At 38.7% G+C, this 20602-nt stretch overlaps 2 protein-coding genes across 3 annotated transcripts in view; one reads left to right on the top strand and one right to left on the bottom strand.

The window, feature by feature from the left end:
* Positions 1 to 3993: 3993 nt before the first annotated feature.
* Positions 3994 to 10500, bottom strand: LOC149013724 (Tetratricopeptide repeat (TPR)-like superfamily protein). Its single transcript, XM_089159537.1, has 2 exons — positions 9700 to 10500; positions 3994 to 5053 (listed from the first exon to the last, which is right to left on the bottom strand). The coding sequence occupies exons 1-2, from the start codon at positions 10159 to 10161 to the stop codon at positions 4253 to 4255; spliced, it is 1263 nt and encodes a 420-aa protein (XP_089015663.1). The 5' UTR covers positions 10162 to 10500; the 3' UTR covers positions 3994 to 4252.
* Positions 10501 to 13269: 2769 nt separating this feature from the next.
* CPSF160 (cleavage and polyadenylation specificity factor 160) overlaps positions 13270 to 20602 on the top strand; it is a 57013-nt gene continuing 49680 nt past the window's right edge. For both annotated transcript variants that reach the window (XM_089158870.1, XM_089158871.1), the window contains exons 1-2: positions 13270 to 13830; positions 17992 to 18138. In XM_089158870.1, the coding sequence (XP_089014996.1) occupies positions 13511 to 13830; positions 17992 to 18138 (467 nt within the window). In that variant the 5' untranslated portion in view covers positions 13270 to 13510. The remainder of the gene's footprint in view (positions 13831 to 17991; positions 18139 to 20602) is intronic.

Here is a 20602-nt window from a genome sequence, read left to right as displayed (position 1 = left end):
AATTTAACCGTGAAAGTTAACAGAAGGGAAGTGTTTGATATATTTGCTAGGTAAGAGGGGAGGTAAGTGATATTATCCAACTAAGAGGGGGTGTGAATGCTATTTGTCCAACTAAGAGGGGAGGTAAGTGATATTTACCTTAAAATAAAACTGAATTATCATTTTCTCTTTTTTTTTTTTTTTATATTTTACATTTCATTCATGATAAGATTTATTCTAATTTATAAATAAATAAAATAGGCACATATTTGTTTTACATTTCCTTTCTCAGATCGAACTCGAAGAAGGTTGCAAGGATGATGTCCAATCTGAGTTCCATATTCTCCTGATGAAGTCCAAGGTGAAGCTAGATTGCTTCAGCTGTTTCTATTGGCACCCATGATCTGGTTGGTCTTCTATGTTCATCAGGACTACTGGGTTACCCAGAGATTTTACATTGACTTTTAAGATCTCAACTTCAAGCAAAACCCAGCAAGTTTTTGGAAAGAATTCTGTGTTCTGTCCCGGGTTCCACGTCTCTTTTGAATCTGTTCTGCTCAAGCAAAGCCGTCCGAGGGGTTCCCTTCAATGTAGAATCTTCAGATCAAGCGCTTTACTGAACTTTGATCCATCTTAGCTCCATGCAAACTCCTCTAATTTCAATGTTTAACTTTGAACCTTGCTGAAGCCATTGTGACTCCAATTCATGTTGCCTCTAGACAAAACCGTGACTGATATATAGAGCAATGAATTGAGACAACCCAACCTACAGTACCTGTTGACTGTTTAAAACTACATCAAAAGCAAAGATGCATAAAATCCTTGGTGCATTAGAGGAAAGGGGTTCAAAGCAGTGGCCCATTTGACAGTCAATAGGATCGTTCTCGTAGGATTAGGCCTATGCATGCCAAAATTAGCAAAGTTTCTGGCCAACCGAATGAACTAGATGATATAACTGGTGCTTGTCATCTTGCAAATAGAAGCAGCAGCAACAAACGATTTGAACAGCACAAGAATGGACAACAGTAAGAAGGCATTCAGTGCTTAAACCAAGTGGTCCAGCAGCAAGTATTCCTTTGGTAACTACAGGACACCAAAATGTGCAGTCAATTCCAATTTCAGTCCTGCAAAAAAAATACAAGGTCAACAGAAAAGGGATAGTTTTGCTTGAGAAACTGTTGCACCATCCCGAATGTTACTCCAAAAACTGCAATTTTCATAGGAAACTTCATCTTACTAGGTGGGCAAAACCAACCATCATTAGAAAGATTTGGACACTAAAGCTTGATGAAGAACTGCAGAAGCAACACTAATAAGAAAAGAGTTCCACCTGCTACTCACAATGAGCCTATTTAACTTATAATGAAATGGTTGCATTAACAGTAATAGCAACCATAAAATTATTTAACCTTGGAACCCAGATCCTAGTATCGTAACATATTTATATGGTGACCCACTCCCAATTTTTTACACATGAAGCACTGTGATTGAGAACAAACTTTTACAAGACCATTCAAATATGGAACCTTTTCACTGAAAATAGAAGGATTCAACAAAGATCTGCATAGCAAACACTTGATTTTAAAATTGCAAGCCTAAATATGGTCAGAGTTCATGGGAAACACTGTGATTGAGACAAACTCAGACCACAATTTGGAACATTTTACTAAAGAAGGTTCACAAGTCTCACAGAAAATCTGCATCAAAATTCGAAGCCTAAATCTGGTCAGAGTTCACGAGAAAGCACCAAGTGGACTAAGACATATTTTTCCATTTGATTCTTATTGTGAAGATGTGGACATTGACATCGTCCAAGGAAGGCCTAGGATAAACTACTATGTACAGAAGAGAACAATAACTAGATCAAGGACAACCTGCTGGCTAATACTGTAGTAAACTCGGTTAAAACTGAGATATAGATCTCCATATCTGTAAACATATGATAGTCTCTACAGAATAAAGAGCCCCCCAAAAAAACAGAAAACTGACATGGACCAGAAAAATCTTGGAAATTGTTCATGGAACAAACCAGAAAAATGGGTGATTTCAAATACAAATCTCTTGTGAAGTCTGATGGACTACCAATTCGAGGTCAAAGGACCTGATATAGACACTAATGAAACCCCAGAAAACCACCAGTGGAAGACAATGGACAAGTCACATGTAAACTCAGAAAATTTTCAAAAGGTACCAAAAAGGTACTGTCAACCGTATCTGAGAAAACCAATAGTGAGGAATTCAGAGCTCTGATTGGCTCAATACTGGGTTGAGTACTTGACTGCGCTATTATAACCAGGCAACAGTGCCTCAAAAAATCAGTAGAATATGTTGGGCAGGTACAGCATGAATTCAAATAGATAAGCAAAGAAGCCCTAGTTTATTTTCATATCTTCGTCAACCAGGGTAGTAGACAAATATTATTCAGCAGAGGTTGCTGCAACATTACAGATAGAAACCCTTCAAAAACCAGAATCAAGTAGACACTGCTTATGGTTGAGGCTCTAATACCATGTAACTAAATTAGAACTTGGGAAGCTAAATTACACTACTCGGTCAACAAAAGTCAAAATAGAGAGACTGGGCATTGTTGAAGGACATTTTGGGCATCACATATGCCCATCAAGAATTAGCGCCATAAAATCCCATCTGGAGTAGAATTCCATCTGGGTTTTGGACTTCTAAAGTCCTATTTTATTTTATATTATTTCTTTCCTGCTTAGGACTGTAACTATACCTATAAATAATGAATAACGAGCATTGGAGCTCTTCATGATAGAAAGTGAAGCTCTACAAAGCACTGCAGCAGGCTTCTTTCACTTTCTCTCTTCTTCTTCTCAACCTTCAGGATCGATTTCATGCATCAAATCAAACCATTCTAAGTTGTATGCAATTTGATCAGTTCTGATGATAACAAAGCATTCTTACGAATTGAAGCCAAAACTTTAGCCTCTGAATCTTTACTCATAAATCACCCACTATGGACACGATCTTCTTGCCAAGAGATTCAATCTTTGTCCTTGCAAAAAGAAATATGATCAGTTCCTTCACAAAGGAAAAGAAATAACAATTATTGATCCAATCTTGAAGAAGTTTATAATTCATCAGCATCGCAGGACATCAGCAGGAAATACAAACAACAAAGAAATGATGATTAATAGTAATAAGTGTCGCGGATAAGGCTCCAATTCTTTGCACACAGATTCTTCATCAGACAAATGAGAGATGGTGATGGTTTCAGATTCGAAAGCCATACCTCACCTCTGCAGCTCACCATGACAGAAGACTATGAGGAACAAACTCACCTCAGAGAAAGAAAGTGAAATCAAGGCAAATCCAATAACTCCCAGTGCAATGACGAACTCCTTGGCTCAATTGAGGTCCCAGGGCAATGTCAATATATAGGAAAACATTAGTCAAGATACACTGAATAAATAATATGTGTACGGTTAGGATCAGAATACATGTTTTCAAAGAATTTTTAAAATATATATGTTTTTTCATGAATCAATGTTTCTAAATGCACCCAAACACAGCATGGCATGTATCCAGACCAAATGAATAGACTTTCCACAAATTTTGGGTGAATTAAGCACCTCACAAGGCTCAAATCAGTCCAATGTCTCATACTTTTATGCTATAGCCCAGGTTGAACTAGACCGCAACTTCTGGGAGATTTGAAGATGTTAATCTAATTTGTGTTCAATGATCAAGGCATATTTTTGTCATCTCATTTACTAAAATTCATACTGACGATAATATCTTGCAAAGGAATGTGGGATAAAAGTTTCAAACTGCAGGCAGCAAGGCATAAATAATTGACTTCAGACAGCAGGTGGAAGCATGGAGCAGGAAACATCACATACTATGCCTTTCCACACCGTAAATGTCAGCAGAGTAATGCAAATCACTAGCTTTGAAGAGCGTAGACGCAGGCTCAAGTTGGCTACAAAGATGACAACACCCACCCAGTTTGTTCCCCCATACGGAAGGGGGGGGGGTTGGGGGGACAATTTGTTTACAGATTCAGAAATCAGACCCATCGTGATGTATTAGCATTGGGTACCATTTTTCTTTCCAATACAAATCCAAGGACAAAACAACCAAACCAGCATCCAGGCCAGAAGGATTTTTACCATTGAAAACAGCTATTTTTATACACAGACCAGAGCTCCAAAGCTGTACACAGTAGGTCCTATTCTTTGCATATGCCATTAGCCCCATGTACAATGATTAATTAAGAGAATGAGAACGAAATCCAAAGTAAGCAACTCAACTAAGCACCAACAAAATTAGAAGGTTGTTTTTTTGCATCTAACTTCAAATAATCTCTCAATACAAACTCTACCTCACCAGCCACCCCTAGCTTACTAAACCACCCAGCCAGGACCTCTGATGCTTCTTTGCCGATGGTAACACCATCTCTTTCTAAACCTATAAGAAGGTCCATGGCCTTCTTAAGCCTGTTCTCCTTTTCATAGGCAGCCAGCATCAATGCCACACATTTATCACTAGGCTCAAGTCCAGCACTCCTCAGATTTTCAAATACACTACCTGCATTGCCACTCTGACCTGCCACTATATAAGCATTAATGAGAAGTGCACACAGTTTAACATCAGGGGTCATCCCAGCAAGCTGGATAGCATCAAACACTCTTTGAGCTCGTTTGGCATCACCAACCATGGAGTAAGCTCTTAACAATGCCTTGAAAACTTCTTTTCCTGCATAGATATCTTGAGCTTCCATTTCTCTCAGTAGACTTTCTCCTCGTGCGGGCATTCCAGCTCTTATATAAGCCATGATCATTGCTCCATAAGCTCTTTTATCAACTGGCACTCCCAGCAACTTGATCTCTTCAAATGTTGCTTCAGCCTGCTTAAGATCACCTGCCTTGTGATACATGTGAATCAGAACAGTAAGCGTCACCTGATCACAGGAAAAGCCTCTGCTCTTCATGGCTATTAGAGCATTTTTGGCATCTTGCAACCGGTTTTGCTTTCCATAACCATCAATTATCTTGGTGTAATCACGAACATTGGCTTCAAATGATTCTTGTCGTAGGGCAAGTTCTGTTACCTAAGAAGAATGTATTAGACAACAAAAATATAGCCATGTTAAACCAATACTTCATATGCATGCAAAATCAATACTAATTTTGGAGGTCAAGAGAAAATAGCAGGCAAGATCAACAAGGATACATTGAATTGCACTACACAGAGAAGAATAATCCATATTATTCTGAGAGGAATCAGAAAAATGGTAGCTAAAATATACAATTGTAGTCTCTTGTCTGAGAATGAGAATATAGTTGGGGAGAGGACTGAATATGCCACCAGCTTTCTGTAAAGCCATGGCATATGCCATCACAGAACTGGATACAGGAGGAAGGGATCCCAGAGGGGCAAAGAGAGGAAAGCACATGCCATGCACCCTGGATGCTTCCCAGCATTTTCACTAGTAATCATTACTAATATTCAAGAACATGAGTTGCTGACACCATGCAGCTAAGATTTTCCAGATTTCCCGGGCTATATCCTCTTTCCTCTTATTCTATTTTCCATTTATCATTTGTTACCTCATCTCTTCATTTTTATATTTTTTTCCTCTCAATTATCATCTCTCTTTGTGAATCTCAGTTTCTGCCATTTTGTTTTAAAAGGATCCATCTACCTAAACTCATTTAGTTGGGATAAGGCTGATTAGTTGTTCTTTTCAAGATTCAAGAACATGATCAGCCACAGTCATACCCATGTCCTAAGGAAGCCTAAGCACCCCCAAGACAACCACCCCCCCCCCCAAAAAAAAAAAAGAAAAAAAGAATCAAGGAATAGCAAAGCTCAAGAAGTAAAAAAGCAGACTGTTTAGTAATTGGGAACCCACAGGCCACAAACAGTCAAATTCTAGTTGTTCATTTTTCTGCATATCTTTTCTTCAGGTCTTCTTAATTTGATACAGGCAACTGAGATAACAGGATACAACAACAACAACAGAAATAAACCTTTTTCCCAACTAAATGGGGTTGGCTACATGGATTATTGCCTCCAATCACGAAAAGCGGCAGCAAGAACGGCCACGCCCCGCGGCCGCCCCCACACCCCCCCCCAAAAAGAAAAGAAAAAGACGGAGCAAGCCAAAAGGAAACCAGACGTAGTAATGGGCCCCGGCCCAAACAGTAAAAGTGTCTTTCGCAATCTCTCAGGTCCTTATTTGAACGGCACGAGAAACAGGAACAACAACAAAAAAAAAAAAAGAAATAAACCTTTTTCCCAACTAAATGGGGTTGGCTACATGGATTATTGCCTTCCAATCAAACTGTAGTTGAGGTCATACTAGATATAAGGCTTTAGCTATGCATATACTCCTGTTCACCACTTCTCTTAAGGTGATCTTAGAATTGCCCTTAGTTCTAATTCCTTCAATCTGGATTAAATTGCTTCTCCGCACAGGGGCATTTAAAGACCCCCATTGAACGTGGCCATACCACCTCAATCGACTTTCTCGTAGCTTATCATTTATCAGAGCTACTACCAGATCAGCTCTAGTATGATATTCCTTACTTTATATTTTCAAGCTTTGCCACTCATCCATCTTAGTATTCAACAATAAGGTCAATCATGTCAGGCTAGTTTAGAATATCCAAGTCTTCATTCTTTTATCTGTTTTAAGGAACAGTAGGATGGCACTTCTGACAGCAATTGGAAATTTGGAGTGGCAGAAATCTAAGACATTTGGACCAACCTATCCATTGACTATAGTTAGATCAGATATCTTTCACCATTCAATTATAGTCAGAAATCTTTCACCATTCAATGAAACTGAAAACATAAGCACTAATTGTCCAAGATGCCATCAAGACTTTGAGTTGGCTAGCCCTAGAAGACTGTAGTCACCAGCTGTTTTTCACAAAGACTACTCTTGATTATTGATATATATTTCAGTCTTCTTTTTTCCCCCTGTGCTGGTGAGAAAGGCATCCTACAAATCAATGAAATAGAGGAATGCAATTTCAAATAGTTCATTGGCTGCAGTATGATGGAAAAATCCAGAAGAAACTCCATTCACTTACTCTCTAATTAGTATACAAGCTTTTTATATTCTTTCATCATTCTACAAGCTTTTCTTATTTTTTCATCATCGTGTATAGTTTACCTTATTCTCTCATCATGCTTTGCCATATCTTTGTACTCTGTTGTTTCTTTCTTCACAACGATACTGTCCTCGTAATTTTTGCAAAACTACTAGTGACAATTGAAACCAACTACTTAAAAAGCTTCCAGATTTTCAACTTGATCGTCTAAACCCTGTACTACCATCTTATGTAACCTTTTTCCATAATTGCTAACAAACAAACTGTTTTGAGTACTTCATAATCAAACACAAAACCTGAAAAAACCCAAAATTTAGTCCAAAACCAAGATTTTTTTTCATTTGGGGGGGGTGGAGGGCAAAGGAGAAGTCTGTCCATGCATGCCACTACTCTACAAGCTCTCGAACATGAACTCAGTCTGCCAAACCTTTTGCCCGATTTCTTGTCAGGACTATAATGCATATGGAATTGTTAGTAAACTCCTCTGACGCTGTTTTTATATATTCAACCAACCAATCAACATAAGATCCCCAAAGAGTTCAACCTACACCATCCTGTCAAACCAATCACCCTTCTCTTTCAGTTTTCTCGACTGCAATTGCTCTTTCTGCACAAAACCTACACTGCTCTACTGCGACACTTAACACTAAAATACCTTTTAGGAACTTCAAATCAAATCCTGAATATTTTAAACCATACAAAGCCCTCAGGATTCTAGCAGTCTTATGTCACCCAATTTTTGTCCAATAGTGTCTACAGAATAATGCTACTTCAGAACTTGCTTTCATGATAGCTGATTGCTTCTTCCTCAATAAAGTTGGAATCATCAGGAGGAGAGCACCATCTTATGACTGAATATACAGTGAAAAAGTGGGTATGGTAGGGAGAATTATGATGAATAATATCACTCAGAAGGAACTAATTTGGTCTTTCTAGTTTCAACTCCATGCAATGACTTAACCTTTCCTTTATTTGGCGAATAAAGTAAACCCAATCAACTTTCTTTTCTTGCTTGGATGATTCTGCAAATCATAAGTTTAATGGTTGCGTACGTTATTTAGATATTCTCTGCAGATGTCAAAAGGGTTGCAGAAAGCATCCAGCATAACCTTATTTATAAACATTCTCTAAGTGAATTGGATTTTCTTTTGGAGAGAGTCTGAGATGAGTTGGTCACCTCCTCTCAAATTCTAAGGTGCTCTTTCAAAGATAGAGAAAAGCCCTAGTCCAAAATTACAAATCTGGTCATCGGAAGAGATGTATGGACAGAAACAACCAAGTATTCAAAAGAAAGAAACTGTTGCAAAGGCTATCAAAATGAAAACTAGAACTTCCTTTCTTTCAATTCCAAATTATTGTCTGGGGATGATAGAGATCTTTAAAAAATTGTACAAATCTGGGCTGGAAACTCTGACAATGACTAATACTTTTACAGCAAGTTTATCAAAACAGCACTCAGTTAAATAACTTAAAATTGCTTTTATCCAACCTGAATTTGAGCATTTCATCATCTGTATTTGACAAGTCCTTCCCTCTAAGACAATAACAACAACTCAACCTTATCCCAACGAAATGCAGTTGGCAATATGGATATCTTCCAATCAGCGCTGTTAGATGTCATACTTGATACAACACCTAAATTATACATGTCCCTCCTCATCGCTTCTTTCCTCATCTAGTAATAATACTGAGATATTGCTATTCAAATTACCGCTATAAAAAATCTTAAAAACAAGGAAAAAGCTATAAGCTATGTACAGTATGAAATTTAGGTTGTTGCATGAGAAATTCACTGGGGAGATTTAAAGTGTGGTTTAGAGGGAACCCTAAATTTAAGAGTTGAAGTTTGAAGAATGTAGGATATGGAGAATGAAAGTACCGAGCAAGAGTCCTAGAGAACTATGTAAGGCCATCTTTATTACAACAAAGACACGGATTCCATCAGAAGTATAGAATGAAAATAACTTTCTTCATTTTTAATCTAGAGTAGTGGAAGCCTCGTACACTGGAACACTCTTTTGATGATCGAGAGTATGAACAAAGTCATTCAATGAATTTAAGCTCTCCCGTCCACGGGCATTCCAGTACCTGTCATCGTAAACAAAAATTCCAAGACATACCTCTTGCAATATCAGATACATCACAATGTTGCTCGACAAATTGGTTCTAAAATCCCTATTGGCAATCAAACCTTATAATAAACACGACTGGCATCTTCAAACCCAGTTTGCAAATCATAAAGGAAGAAGGTGGAAGCATCAAGACTATCAGAAACAACATAAACTAATCAAAACACCTTGCAAGAAATATACAAAACTTAAACTATGATTAGAGAAAACCACCCCAGAAAGGGGTTACTTTCGTGCATCCAGAAAATGGGCAGATAAAAGATACAACAGCTCAGCCCAATCTGAGTTAACGTGTTTGCTACATGGATCCTTGCCATCCAATCATCTCTACAAGTCATACTTTACATAAGGCCTAAGTTATGCATGTCTTTCCTCACCACTTCCCCAGGACTGTCCCTGGCTGTTGTGATTCCTCTGCTATTTTGATATGAAAATAACTTCACCAATAAAGTCAAATTTACTATACATAGATAAATTTAGAGGGGGGAAGAAGGGAAAAATCCCACCTCGAATAGCAGTGGATGCTCCATCCTCCTCAGCTCTTTAAGAACTGAAAGCCAATCTGCTCTTCTGGGCTTCATGATTTTCACCCATGCATCTAATAACTGAGCTATATTATTCTCTTGAGCAGAGAGACAGATGAACTGTCTCATAAGGGCCTTACATCGCTTGGTCATCTTCCTCGGAAGCTGAGATATCGCCTTCTTTTGTTCTTCTGTGGCGCTTCTTCCCACTTCAACCCACTTCAACTTGGGTTTCTGTTCGTTCAAGCCACCGCCTTCTTCTGTTTCGTTCCCATCAACAATATCCACGGCTGACCGTATGGGGAATTTGATTGGGTTAAGTGTTCTGGGTTTACAAGGGAGAGAGACCCTCCATGGAGGGTCTTGATGGGTTCTCCAATTGACGGAGATGATTGGTTTAACTGGGTAAGAACAAGATTGCATGTAACAAACAGAGAAGCTCATGCCCTATCACGCTACAGCAATACCAGAAACCGGGTGTGGGAAACCTGTGCAGTACTGTTAGGAATATCACACCAACACAAAGCTAGTATACTAACATCGTATGATAAATAAATGGTAGGAATAAAACGAACATTCATTCCCGGAAGAAAACTGATCAATTCTGATACTACGGTGGGAAAATATGAGCAGTTCTTGGTTGCAGAGGTGCAGTGATAGATAGATAGGCGCTGGACTGCGGCCGCAAGGCCAATAGATAATTTTCTTTTCGGGGCAATTCTCAGTAGCACCCCGTGACCGTGAGTTATCTCCTACAATGTTAATGTTCCTGCGTTACCTAATTTCTTGTTTGATCCCTTATCACTGAGACGGTTAGTTTCTCATTAGTTTTTATTTATTCATATTCAATATTTCCTCCGCATCTCATGTATAAACATTTTTCATTAACCATATCTCAAATTCAATCAAAATTTATGGTTGGAAAAATAAGAAGTCTTAGATAGTCAAGGGAGACAAAGGGACATGTCCAATGTAGGATTTTTCTCTCCACCCAAACTACCCATTCCCTCACATTCACACATAATACATTGGCCTGTGTGTGTGCTTCAGGTTATTCAATTTAAATTAAATTTGAATTTTATTTAAACCCACCCATAGATTTGAATTTTATTTGAACTCTAGTTTGTTAAGTAACTTTTTGATTCCTTAAATGCCACATAACACAATCCTATGAGGGAATTACAGGGAATTGTAGGGAAAAGAATTATAGAGGATGTGAATCCAAAATTTACTACTAAATGGTTTGAGAAGTTACCTAAAAAATACCAACCTGATCTTTTGTTTTTATGTGAACCTCTTTGAAAGCAGTTTGAAGTTGTCAACAAATAAAAATAAATAATAAATAATATATATAGAGAGAGATAATAATAAAAAAATAAATGAGTGGAACCTTGCTTCATTTCGTATCTCTATTTGAACTCCCAAGTTTAGATATCAAATGGTTAGGGGGGGGGTTTCTAAGTTCTTTCTCAAATTCACCACAATCCCCAAATATCTTCTGTCACAAGACTATGAGGCAATCAAATGATTTGGCTTGGGAGTGTGTTTAGTGATTCTTTGTGTCTACGCCCCCACCTTAGTACACTGGCAAGAAATTGTGTTGAAATTCCCTCTTTCAATATATATTTGTTCTGACATACCCTTTCCTAATCCTAGTTGATTGATAAATTTGGGGGGACCTTTCTTACCCTCGCCTGCCATTGATGAACTCCAATGCCTCATTTATAGCTTTGATATATTAGCCATTCATGGGCATGGATCACAATTCACCTAGTCTAACCATAAAAAACAAACAGATCTAACCATGGAAGCCATTGATAAAGTTTGCTTACCTTCTCTCTATGGCCTTTCTTTTTTCTTCTTTTCAAATATAAATCGCACCATCGTACCTTCAATTGGTTTTGATCACAACCCTCTTATTGTGGATACTAATGGGTCTATTATGACAGGTATAATACTTTTTCATTATCAGTCTGCTTGGCAATACCTCTTGGATTTTTTCACTGATACAGGTTTGTTTTGGAGAACCATGGAAGATAAATCTCTCTCTTATAAACTATCTATTATGTATCAGTTTCTAAGGGTTTGGAATGCTTAAAATCTTGCTAACGTTTATATTTTGTGTGATGAGATTGAAGCGGAGCTAAATGATATTGCTATGTCTATAAATCCTAATCGGTTGGTTTATAATGAAAAAATTGTTTGTTCGCAGTAGTTGCATAATACACAAGAGATGTTTTGTTTTCAAAAATCTCACATATAATATATCAAATATGGTGATAAAAATAATAGGTTTTACCAATTGGCTTATGAAATTCACGTGAAACAAAAGGAAAATTGATTTCACTATTGTCTGACAATGACTATGTGGTTGATCATGGTAAAATTGCTAATTGCTTTGCTTACTTTATGAGTAATTCATTTACCACCACAAATCATGCCATTCCCTCTTTTATTGATGATCCATTTCCAGTTGTTAATTCTATTAGTGGAACCTTGCTTAATTTTGTATCTCTATTTGAACTCCCATTTATTTGGGGTATGATAGATGCAACTCACAACTAGAGTGGGAAAATACGTGTTTTATGTACAGCTTCACAAAAATGACAATATTGTAAGGGATCATACTCAAGAATGTTGTCCATACAAACACCAAGATAACATCAACGTGGTGCACCTGCTTATACTTCAAGGACTATGTCCCTAAACCAAAGAAAATGTGGCTTGAAGATTTGACAGAGGATCTACTCTTACTAAAGCAACTGATAAGGGGCGCTCAATTTATACAATTCCTTCCGTGATTGAATGACCAATATGGCAAAGAATGCTTCTACCCTTGTTTCAGATGTAGGGTGGGGGATATCAATCCCTATGATTTTTGTACATGTTACATGACTTAATCATTTTATATATTTTGTTTTAACCAAAAAAAAAGAAAAATAAATCCGGATGTCTTGGCTTCTTGAAGCTTGTAATTAAATATCCGTTTACCCAAAAAAGATAAAAAGAAAAAAATGAAAAGCCAATAATTTTTGTTGTTTGTGTAATAGAAAAAGCTAATAATTATATGTTTCAGTTTTACATGGAAAAATAACCGGACAGACACTTTCTGTTCCTGTTTTATTTTTTATTTTTTATTTTTCATTTGTATACAAAAAAAAAATGTATTTATATTTTAATAATATTGCTTACTTGGAAAAAACTCTATTTATTTTGTTGTAAAAGTAATTAATTTTCACTTTTTGGTTTGCGTATATAAAAAATGATATGCACATGATATAGGGATTGGTCAAAGTGGTAAGTAGCTTGGTGGTTCGCTTAAGTAAGGTTTCGGTATCGAATCATTGTGGATGGAAAAAATCCCCGCCTCGAGACTCACCCACCACAGCCAGGTGTGCGACGCGGGTCAAACCACCGGTTTATAAACCGGGGTTGGCAAACAAAAAAAGAAAAAAAAGAAAAAAAAAGAACGATATGCACATGATATAGTGCTGGACCGCTGGTTCGGGTTTTGGAACTCGACCGATCTTTGTCCGCGACTCCTGGCGGCAAAGCACGAGTTACGAAGTACGATATTGAATTGTAATTAAACGGTAGAAAACCCTTATTTTTTCTCCCGCCAAGGAGTCTCACGTCTCCTCAGGGTTTAGGCAGGATTTATCTCGTTTCGGAGCTCAATCCCCAGTCATTCATTTTCACTCGTTCAGCGGGGTTCAGAGTTCAGATACGGGTGCCTTCATTCATCATTTTACGAGCTTCTGCACAGTTCTGAAACCCTAGATTAGTAGCAAAAATGAGCTACGCGGCGTTCAAGATGATGCATTGGCCGACCGGAATTGAAAACTGCGCCTCCGGATTCATCACGCACCGTGCCGATATAGTTCAAGAGATCCCTTTAATTCAGGCAGACGACATGGAATCGGAATGGCCGGCGAGGAAAGGAATTGGACCTATCCCTAACCTTGTTGTAACTGCCGGCAACGTTCTTGAGGTGTACGTCGTCAGAGTTCAGGAAGAGGACAATAGAGCTTCACGGCCTCCTTCAGAAGCGAGTCGTGGTGGTATCCTGGCTGGAATTTCTGGCGCTTCACTTGAACTAGTCTGCAACTATAAGTATGTTTTCGCAACTGGTGCCTTTTTATTTTCTATCTTATTCTGCATCTGTCTATTCCCCCCCTCCCTCCCTTTTTGAATCAACGGAAAGAAAATTATGTTTTTTTTTTTTTTGGGGCTAAAGAAAGTTATGGTCTATTGCGTTGCGATTAGCTTAAAATAGTTCAAATGAAATGCTGAAGGAACTTTCGTTTTCTGTCACTGTATTCTGAAATTTGAGGCCGTAATCGAAGGATTCTGGCAGGTAAAGAGGAGTAATGAGTTTTGGTTCGGTGGATTTTACTAGAAGCAAGACCTAGTCCAGCTGAGATATTATATGTTGAGTTTTCGCTTTCCTTTTTCCTTTTTTGGGCAAAATTTCAGTATGATGCACATTCGTTTTGGAAGTCCACTTTGAATTGCACCCTTGTCGAAAAACGTTTTATTCTACCTCTTCTCCAAAGGTTACTGGTTTTATTAGACAAAGACTTCGAATCCAACCTAGTACCTTTGGAAAATGGGGACAATTGAAGAATATAGTAACTTGATTTTCATTCTCTTTTGAGTCCACCAACAACTCAGGGTGACTTTCTTTCTCTTATCCTTGAAATATTTCCCGAGTTATTTCAACACTTTTCTGGCTGTGGTTAGCTTCACCACCTCCAAGTACAATCTAAAACATAGTCAAAGAGTGGCAAGTGTTATCCTTTCTCATTATTTCTTTCTGAATAACATTCTCATAAGTTTCCTGTAATAATCCTGGTTGACATGATCATATACCTTCTCCATGTTTACTTTATAGTGAATCTTGAACTGCAATTACAATGATGATCATTTGCCTCATTGGCTGTCTGCACACGATCAAGAAACCAATGGCCTTTTATGTATGCCCCAATCCATAACCACTTTAAGTCTATAGGAATGAACCGTGCAAAGGATCCTGTCAATGGCTTCGCTTGATACTCATTAAGGGTGATGTGAACCCAAAATCTAGGGTTTAGTAATTGATGCAATGCCCACATTTAGGGTTCACCTTCAGGATCTTATTCAATTGAAACGGCAGTAAGTTTAGGGTTTAGTACCCTGTGGTTATAGGAATAGTGTTGAATAGGTGGTTCTAGGGTTGAGAAAGGAGAGCTACCTGGAAATGACGTTTAATCCTGAACCTTTGCTTTTATATGAATTTCAGAATTGAATCTCCAAGCTTAGGGTTCTGAAATTCAGGGTTTGATAGGAATTAGGGTTTCTAGGGTTGACTAGGGCTGGGGATATAGTCAAAGGTCAAGGAGGGGTTAGGGTAGGTGATCCTAAAAAGAATTAGGGTTTGAACGAATGGTTTGAAAGTTATGAATGAAAGTAGGTTAGGGTTTCTAAGGTTTGGTGAAGAAGATGAAGTTTAGGTATCCTGGGTTTAAGTGAAGGGAAGGGGGCTGTTAATTGGGGGCAAAGTAGGGGAGAGGGAGGTGATTTGATAAGGGGTTTGGGAGATCTAGGGATTTAGGGTTTGAAAAATGTTTGGTTTAGAATTTTGGAAATTCCAGTGCTGCCACAAGAGAGGAGAGAAGAAATCAAGAAGAAAAAACTGAAGAAAAACAGAAAAGAGAGGTTGTGCTTGAAGGGACTAGGGATGGGCAAGGGGAGGGATTAAGGGAATAGGGTTGGGGAGGTAAGAGGATGCTGCTGCAGGGATAGGGGAAAGGGTAGGGTTATTTGCGATGGGGAGGGGATGGTTGAATAGATTTAGGGTTTGGGGGTGGGGGTCATGCCACAGGTGAGGGGAAAGGGAAAGAAGGGCTGTGAATGAGAGAGAGAAGAAGGGAAAGAGATAGGGGCTGGGGTGGGTCGAGAATCGGGGTTGAGTAACGTTACAATCTGCAGAAATCTCATACAACAGCTGCCGCAAATTCCCCTCTTAGGGAAACCTAAGACTCCAACCTCGGCACCTTAAATTCTCAAATTTTATTAATCAATCATAATCTGCCTTTTACAAGCTAAGAGGCTCTATTTATAGCCTTACATGAGTGTAATCATATTAGGACTCAACATATGAAGGTGACTCAAACTTGGGCTCTAACTAGACTTGGTCCTCTCACTTTAACAAGTACTTTGTTGAAACATCTTCTAGGATGGTCCAAATTACAAGATAAGAGTAGATCTAGAATCTTGGTAAGAAGTGGGGATCATGCTTGGGAGCAGTGCTGCTCCCAGCAGCGCACGGTCCAGATGCATTTTGGGTCCAGAGCAAGTCTGGACCGTTGAATGACCACTTCACTCAGTGGTCCATATTTGCTTTGGACACCAAAATGCATCTCAGCCTTTGACTGCTGGGAGCAGCACTGCTCCCAAGCAAAATCAAAGAAGTGGACTGTTGTAGCTAAGGGAATCCCTCTCCACTTGGGACTCCTAAGTTGACCAAGACAGGCAAGACTTTTCAATAACTTGTCCAAAACTAAACCAAATTCAAACACAAAAGTAGATTTGGTATCCCACTAACATACTAGGCCCAACAGTCCCTAAGTTGACTCAACTAGAGAAAGAAAAAGTTACCAAAATACCCCTGATTTCCTATAGAGCCGTAGGGTTTTGGTCCATCATCCTAGGCCCTGTTTTGGCCCTTATTGAGGCCTTGAATTTGGTTCACATCAAAGGTTTTGTCAACTCTTCATATTTGAAGAAAGAGATGGGTGTATACTGTATATGATTGCTGTCCCAATCAAAATTCCAATTTCATAGGCATCAAGTTAGTTTTAATGGTTTACTAAAAAAGAAAAAAGAAGTCAGTTTTAATGCTGGACCAGCGGTGCTGTACATATCCATTAATTGGGAACTAGTAATTTGTTAGTTTCATGGGAAACCAGCACTATTCTAATCTCCGTTACAGAGAAGGTCCTTTTCAGCCAGTTTTTCTTATTATTTGACTACACTTAAATTCAAGGCTTAGGTCTTTCTGGTAATTAAAACTTAACAAAACTACTATAATAAATAGGGCAAAATACATATCGACCCCTGAATTTGCAATTAATTACATCTAATACCCCTATAAAAATCAATTACAAATGTCCCCTTGCTATTAAGAATTGGGTTAAGTGACGATGTCACCACTAAATAAAAATTCGAAAGACCAATTTTGCCCTTCTTTGTTCAAGCATTTCTCATAATAGCAATTTTACTCTAATATTAAATGACTACAATGCCCTCAAAAATTACTAAAGAAGTGGGAGAAGGGATTTCCTCTTCACCCATCTCTTTCCTTAACCGTGCCAAAAATCACCTACCGGCCCCACCATACCCTATTGGAAACTGGAAATTTGTTTATTTGGCGGTGGTTTCCGGTAGGGTAGGGCTGGTGGTTGATTTTTGACAGGATTAAGGAAAGAGATGGGTGAAGAGGAAATCCCTTCACCCACTTCTTTAGTAATTTTGAGGGCATTTTAATCATTTAATATTGGAGTTAAAATTACTATTATGAGAAATGCCTGAACAAAAAAGGGTAAAATTGGTCTTTTGAATTTTTATTTAGTGGTGACATCGTCACTTAATCAATTCTTAACAGCAAAGGGGCATTTATAATTGATTTTTTCTCATGGGTAGTAGATATAATTGATTGCAAATCCAGGGGGTCTATATGTAATTTGCCCTAATAATTAATTGCTTGATTGGATATGATTTGGTCATTATCCAGTCCTATTCTTATAAACTTCAAGGTGCATTCCAAATTTTACTTGAACTAGACGATGCTAAAATTGATAGAAAATCCTTGTAATATGTTCTCCCTTTTTACCAATGAAATTGTGCCTTTTGAATTAATGCTGACATATCACAAATGCCAGCCAGTGTATTGAGCTATGTGATTGGCTAGATTCATCGTTTGATGTACTTGCAGTTTTTGCACTTGCTATTGGGTTGAATAAATTCATCATAGATGAAAAGAATGTAATCATCAATATGCATCAATGACAATTTGGAAGGAAACTGTCTTAAATCTGGGCATCACGTGGAGCGTCTTATGAATGTTGTGAATTTGTGGAATCTTAATATACTGGTACATGTTGAATGATACTCCATGTTAGACTTATGGAGTTGGGGAACTTCTGTTTTTAGTATGACAATGTATGATTTGAATGTATTGCATGAATTGTCTTTTAAAATTGTGTTTTCAATCATTTTTTGTCTTGCTGTTAGGTTGCACGGTAATGTGGAAACAATGGCAGTCTTGTCCATGGGAGGTGGTGATGGTAGCAGGAGAAGAGATTCAATTATCTTAACCTTTCAAGATGCAAAAATTTCAGTGCTTGAATTTGATGATTCAATCCATGGACTTCGTACAAGGTGAGAAATAAGTATAAGCTGGTTAATCAGAGTGTTCTTGTTTTGCTGAAAGTATGAAGAAAGAATAGGAAATCTAGAGAAAAGATTCGATAAACAAGATAATTTTTGCCACTTCAGTATCTCTTTTTGGTTTATTAACTTCAAGCTCCTTTAAAGGTGGGGTTTCCTCGAGAGAGATGGCAGACCCACCTCCTCTCCCCCCGGCTGGCCCTCCCTCTTGGTCCTCTCTCTTCTCTTCATCCTCTTCCCCTGCTAACCGTACCTATTGCTACACTTCATCCAACTTTCCACTTATGGCTTAACCAACCCTCTGTCCCTCTTCATCCCTAGTCCTTGGTATGGCAAAATAGTAGGCTTGTCTTGTTGGAGGCATCATCGGCCGTCATCCTCCCTTCAAAATTGTTCATGCGTCCCTTTCTAAATAGTAAAAAGCCGATGACTCTCTCCACACCTACTTGCTCAAACAATGGTGTTTTTGTACTCTGTTTCTCAACAAAAAGGCTGAGCTCTGGGTTACTGAAGGTGTCACTTGGTAGGTTGGGAATAAGTGGATTTACCTTAGGTGATGGGATCCTGAAATGAGATTAGAAAAATGGATTTGTAGGCCATCCCCCTCTGGGTTTCCTTTTCAAGCCTTCCGTTGCATTTCTAGAACTTAGATTACCTTTAGTGTACTACCTCTCTCATCAGAAAGCCACTACAAATGGATGCCACCACCTTCAAGCAAGACTGCTTGTCATTTGCTAGAAGCCTAGAACTATGTGGCGGTCTTTGCTTGCTCCCCGTTGCTCACTTCGGGTCTAATCAAGGATTAAAATGGTGTTGGATTGGATCAAATTCTACGTTTTTAGAACCTCCCTCCTCTCTGCATTTAGTGAATTAGTGCAGGGTGTTCGGTCACTGCATTTTTGTTTGCTTTGGCTCCGGTGACACCATGATTTTTACTCCAAGATGCTTCTCTGATCAACTTTGTCTACCGCCACCATTGGCATAGTCTCATGACCCTGTTGACAACTCCAATTGGCCAACATGGTGAAAGGAACAACTTTGCCCTCTTGCTAATAATGGTGACCACTTGGTTCTCGCCGATTGAGACCTGGTCCACTTTGTCTTTGCCTCTGAACCCTTGAACGACACTGCCATCCTATGTTTTGTGTGGCCTTGAGTATTGTTACTGCTACCTGCGACTATTCTCTTCTGGTCGCTCTTGCATGCATTGCAACCATCTCTTGCACCTAGCCACCTACTAGTGGTCCACCTCGGGACTTGTCTCCTTGCAAACCTCCGCGTGCAACCCTCTTTCTTCCACCTAGGGCCTGTGTCTTATTGTCCTAGTTCTCTTAGTCAATAATTTGCACTTCCTGCTGCTTGCTTTCTCTTCTTTGCCTCCTTGTCTTTCTGCAACCCTTCCACTGACGGTCCTCTCCATTCCCCCTTCTTCGTTTGGTTTGCCCCCCTTGAACGATACCTCTTGTTTGCCCTACCCATTTCAATCGCTCCTCTTACCCCATCTCCTCTCTTCCTCCTTTGGTCGTCTCTCTTGGGGCCACCACTCAACCCAAGCTCCCCCTTTCACCTTTTCTCCTTACCTCACCCATTAACCTTTTTGGATTTGGGCCGTTCTTCTTGGCCTGGTTCAACTCTTATTTCCTGATGCAGCACAACCAGAAGTTACTGTTCACGCTACAGTAGCGTGAACAGTAACTTAGATGATAACTTCATATTTGGTGGGCCCCAAGTTCAGCTTGCATGGAAATAGATTCAAATTTGGTGGGCCCAAACTCCAGCTTGCAAGGAGATAAAGTAGGAACTGTTTTTGTGGGAGTTATAGAGATAATTTATAATTTTGTTATTTATTATTGGGATAATCATGTAATCAAAGTTTTTATTTGGGTAGGATATCTAGGATAAATTTTAGTTAGTTTTAAATTCCTAAGAGTCGTAGTAGGATCAGTCTTTTGTTAGTTTTAAATTACCAAGAGTCCTATTATAGTTGTTTTCGTATCAAGTATGTTTGTTTTGTTATTTAAACATGTAATCAGCTTATTGAGGATGGAATAGAAAAAATGAAGTAAAGCTTGAGTTTTGTGCGTTTGCAGCCCCCCTTCTCTCCTCTTTCTTTCTTCTCTATTCTACCCCCCATTAATTGGTATCAGAGCCCAAACCTGGATAGATCCCTTCTTTATCTCATCGTTTGTTCAACCTTCTTTTCTTTCTTCCTTGTTTTCTTCTCCTCCTTGAGATCTTTCTACTCTTCATCCTTTTTTTATTGCCCCTTATTTCTTTTCTCAGTAATTGTGAACAATGCTTCAACAACCTATCAAATCCTTTTTTTGTGGTGCCAATCGCGAGACAGATTTTTTCTATGAAACTCGAGGACGAGTTTTTTTTAAGAGAGGGAGAAATTGATGCAGCACAACCAGAAGTTACCGTTCACGCTACAGTAGCGTGAACAATAACTTAT

Source organism: Hakea prostrata, chromosome 6, assembly GCF_041222555.1.
Source record: "Hakea prostrata isolate BN-2017 chromosome 6, UWA_Hpros_2, whole genome shotgun sequence".
Taxonomy (NCBI): Eukaryota; Viridiplantae; Streptophyta; class Magnoliopsida; order Proteales; family Proteaceae; genus Hakea; species Hakea prostrata.
Note: the sequence above shows the minus strand (reverse complement) of the source record. Positions and strands in the feature narration are given on the sequence as shown.

What these genes read in the sequence shown, in the direction of transcription:
- LOC149013724 (XM_089159537.1), bottom strand. Translation starts at nt 10,161, where the DNA reads ATGAGCTTCTCTGTTTGTTACATGCAATCTTGTTCTTACCCAGTTAAA. An exon ending in AGCATCCACTGCTATTCGAG is followed by an intron (nt 5,054 to 9,699) that starts GTGGGATTTTTC and finishes CATTCTTCTTAG; the next exon opens with GTAACAGAACTTGCCCTACG.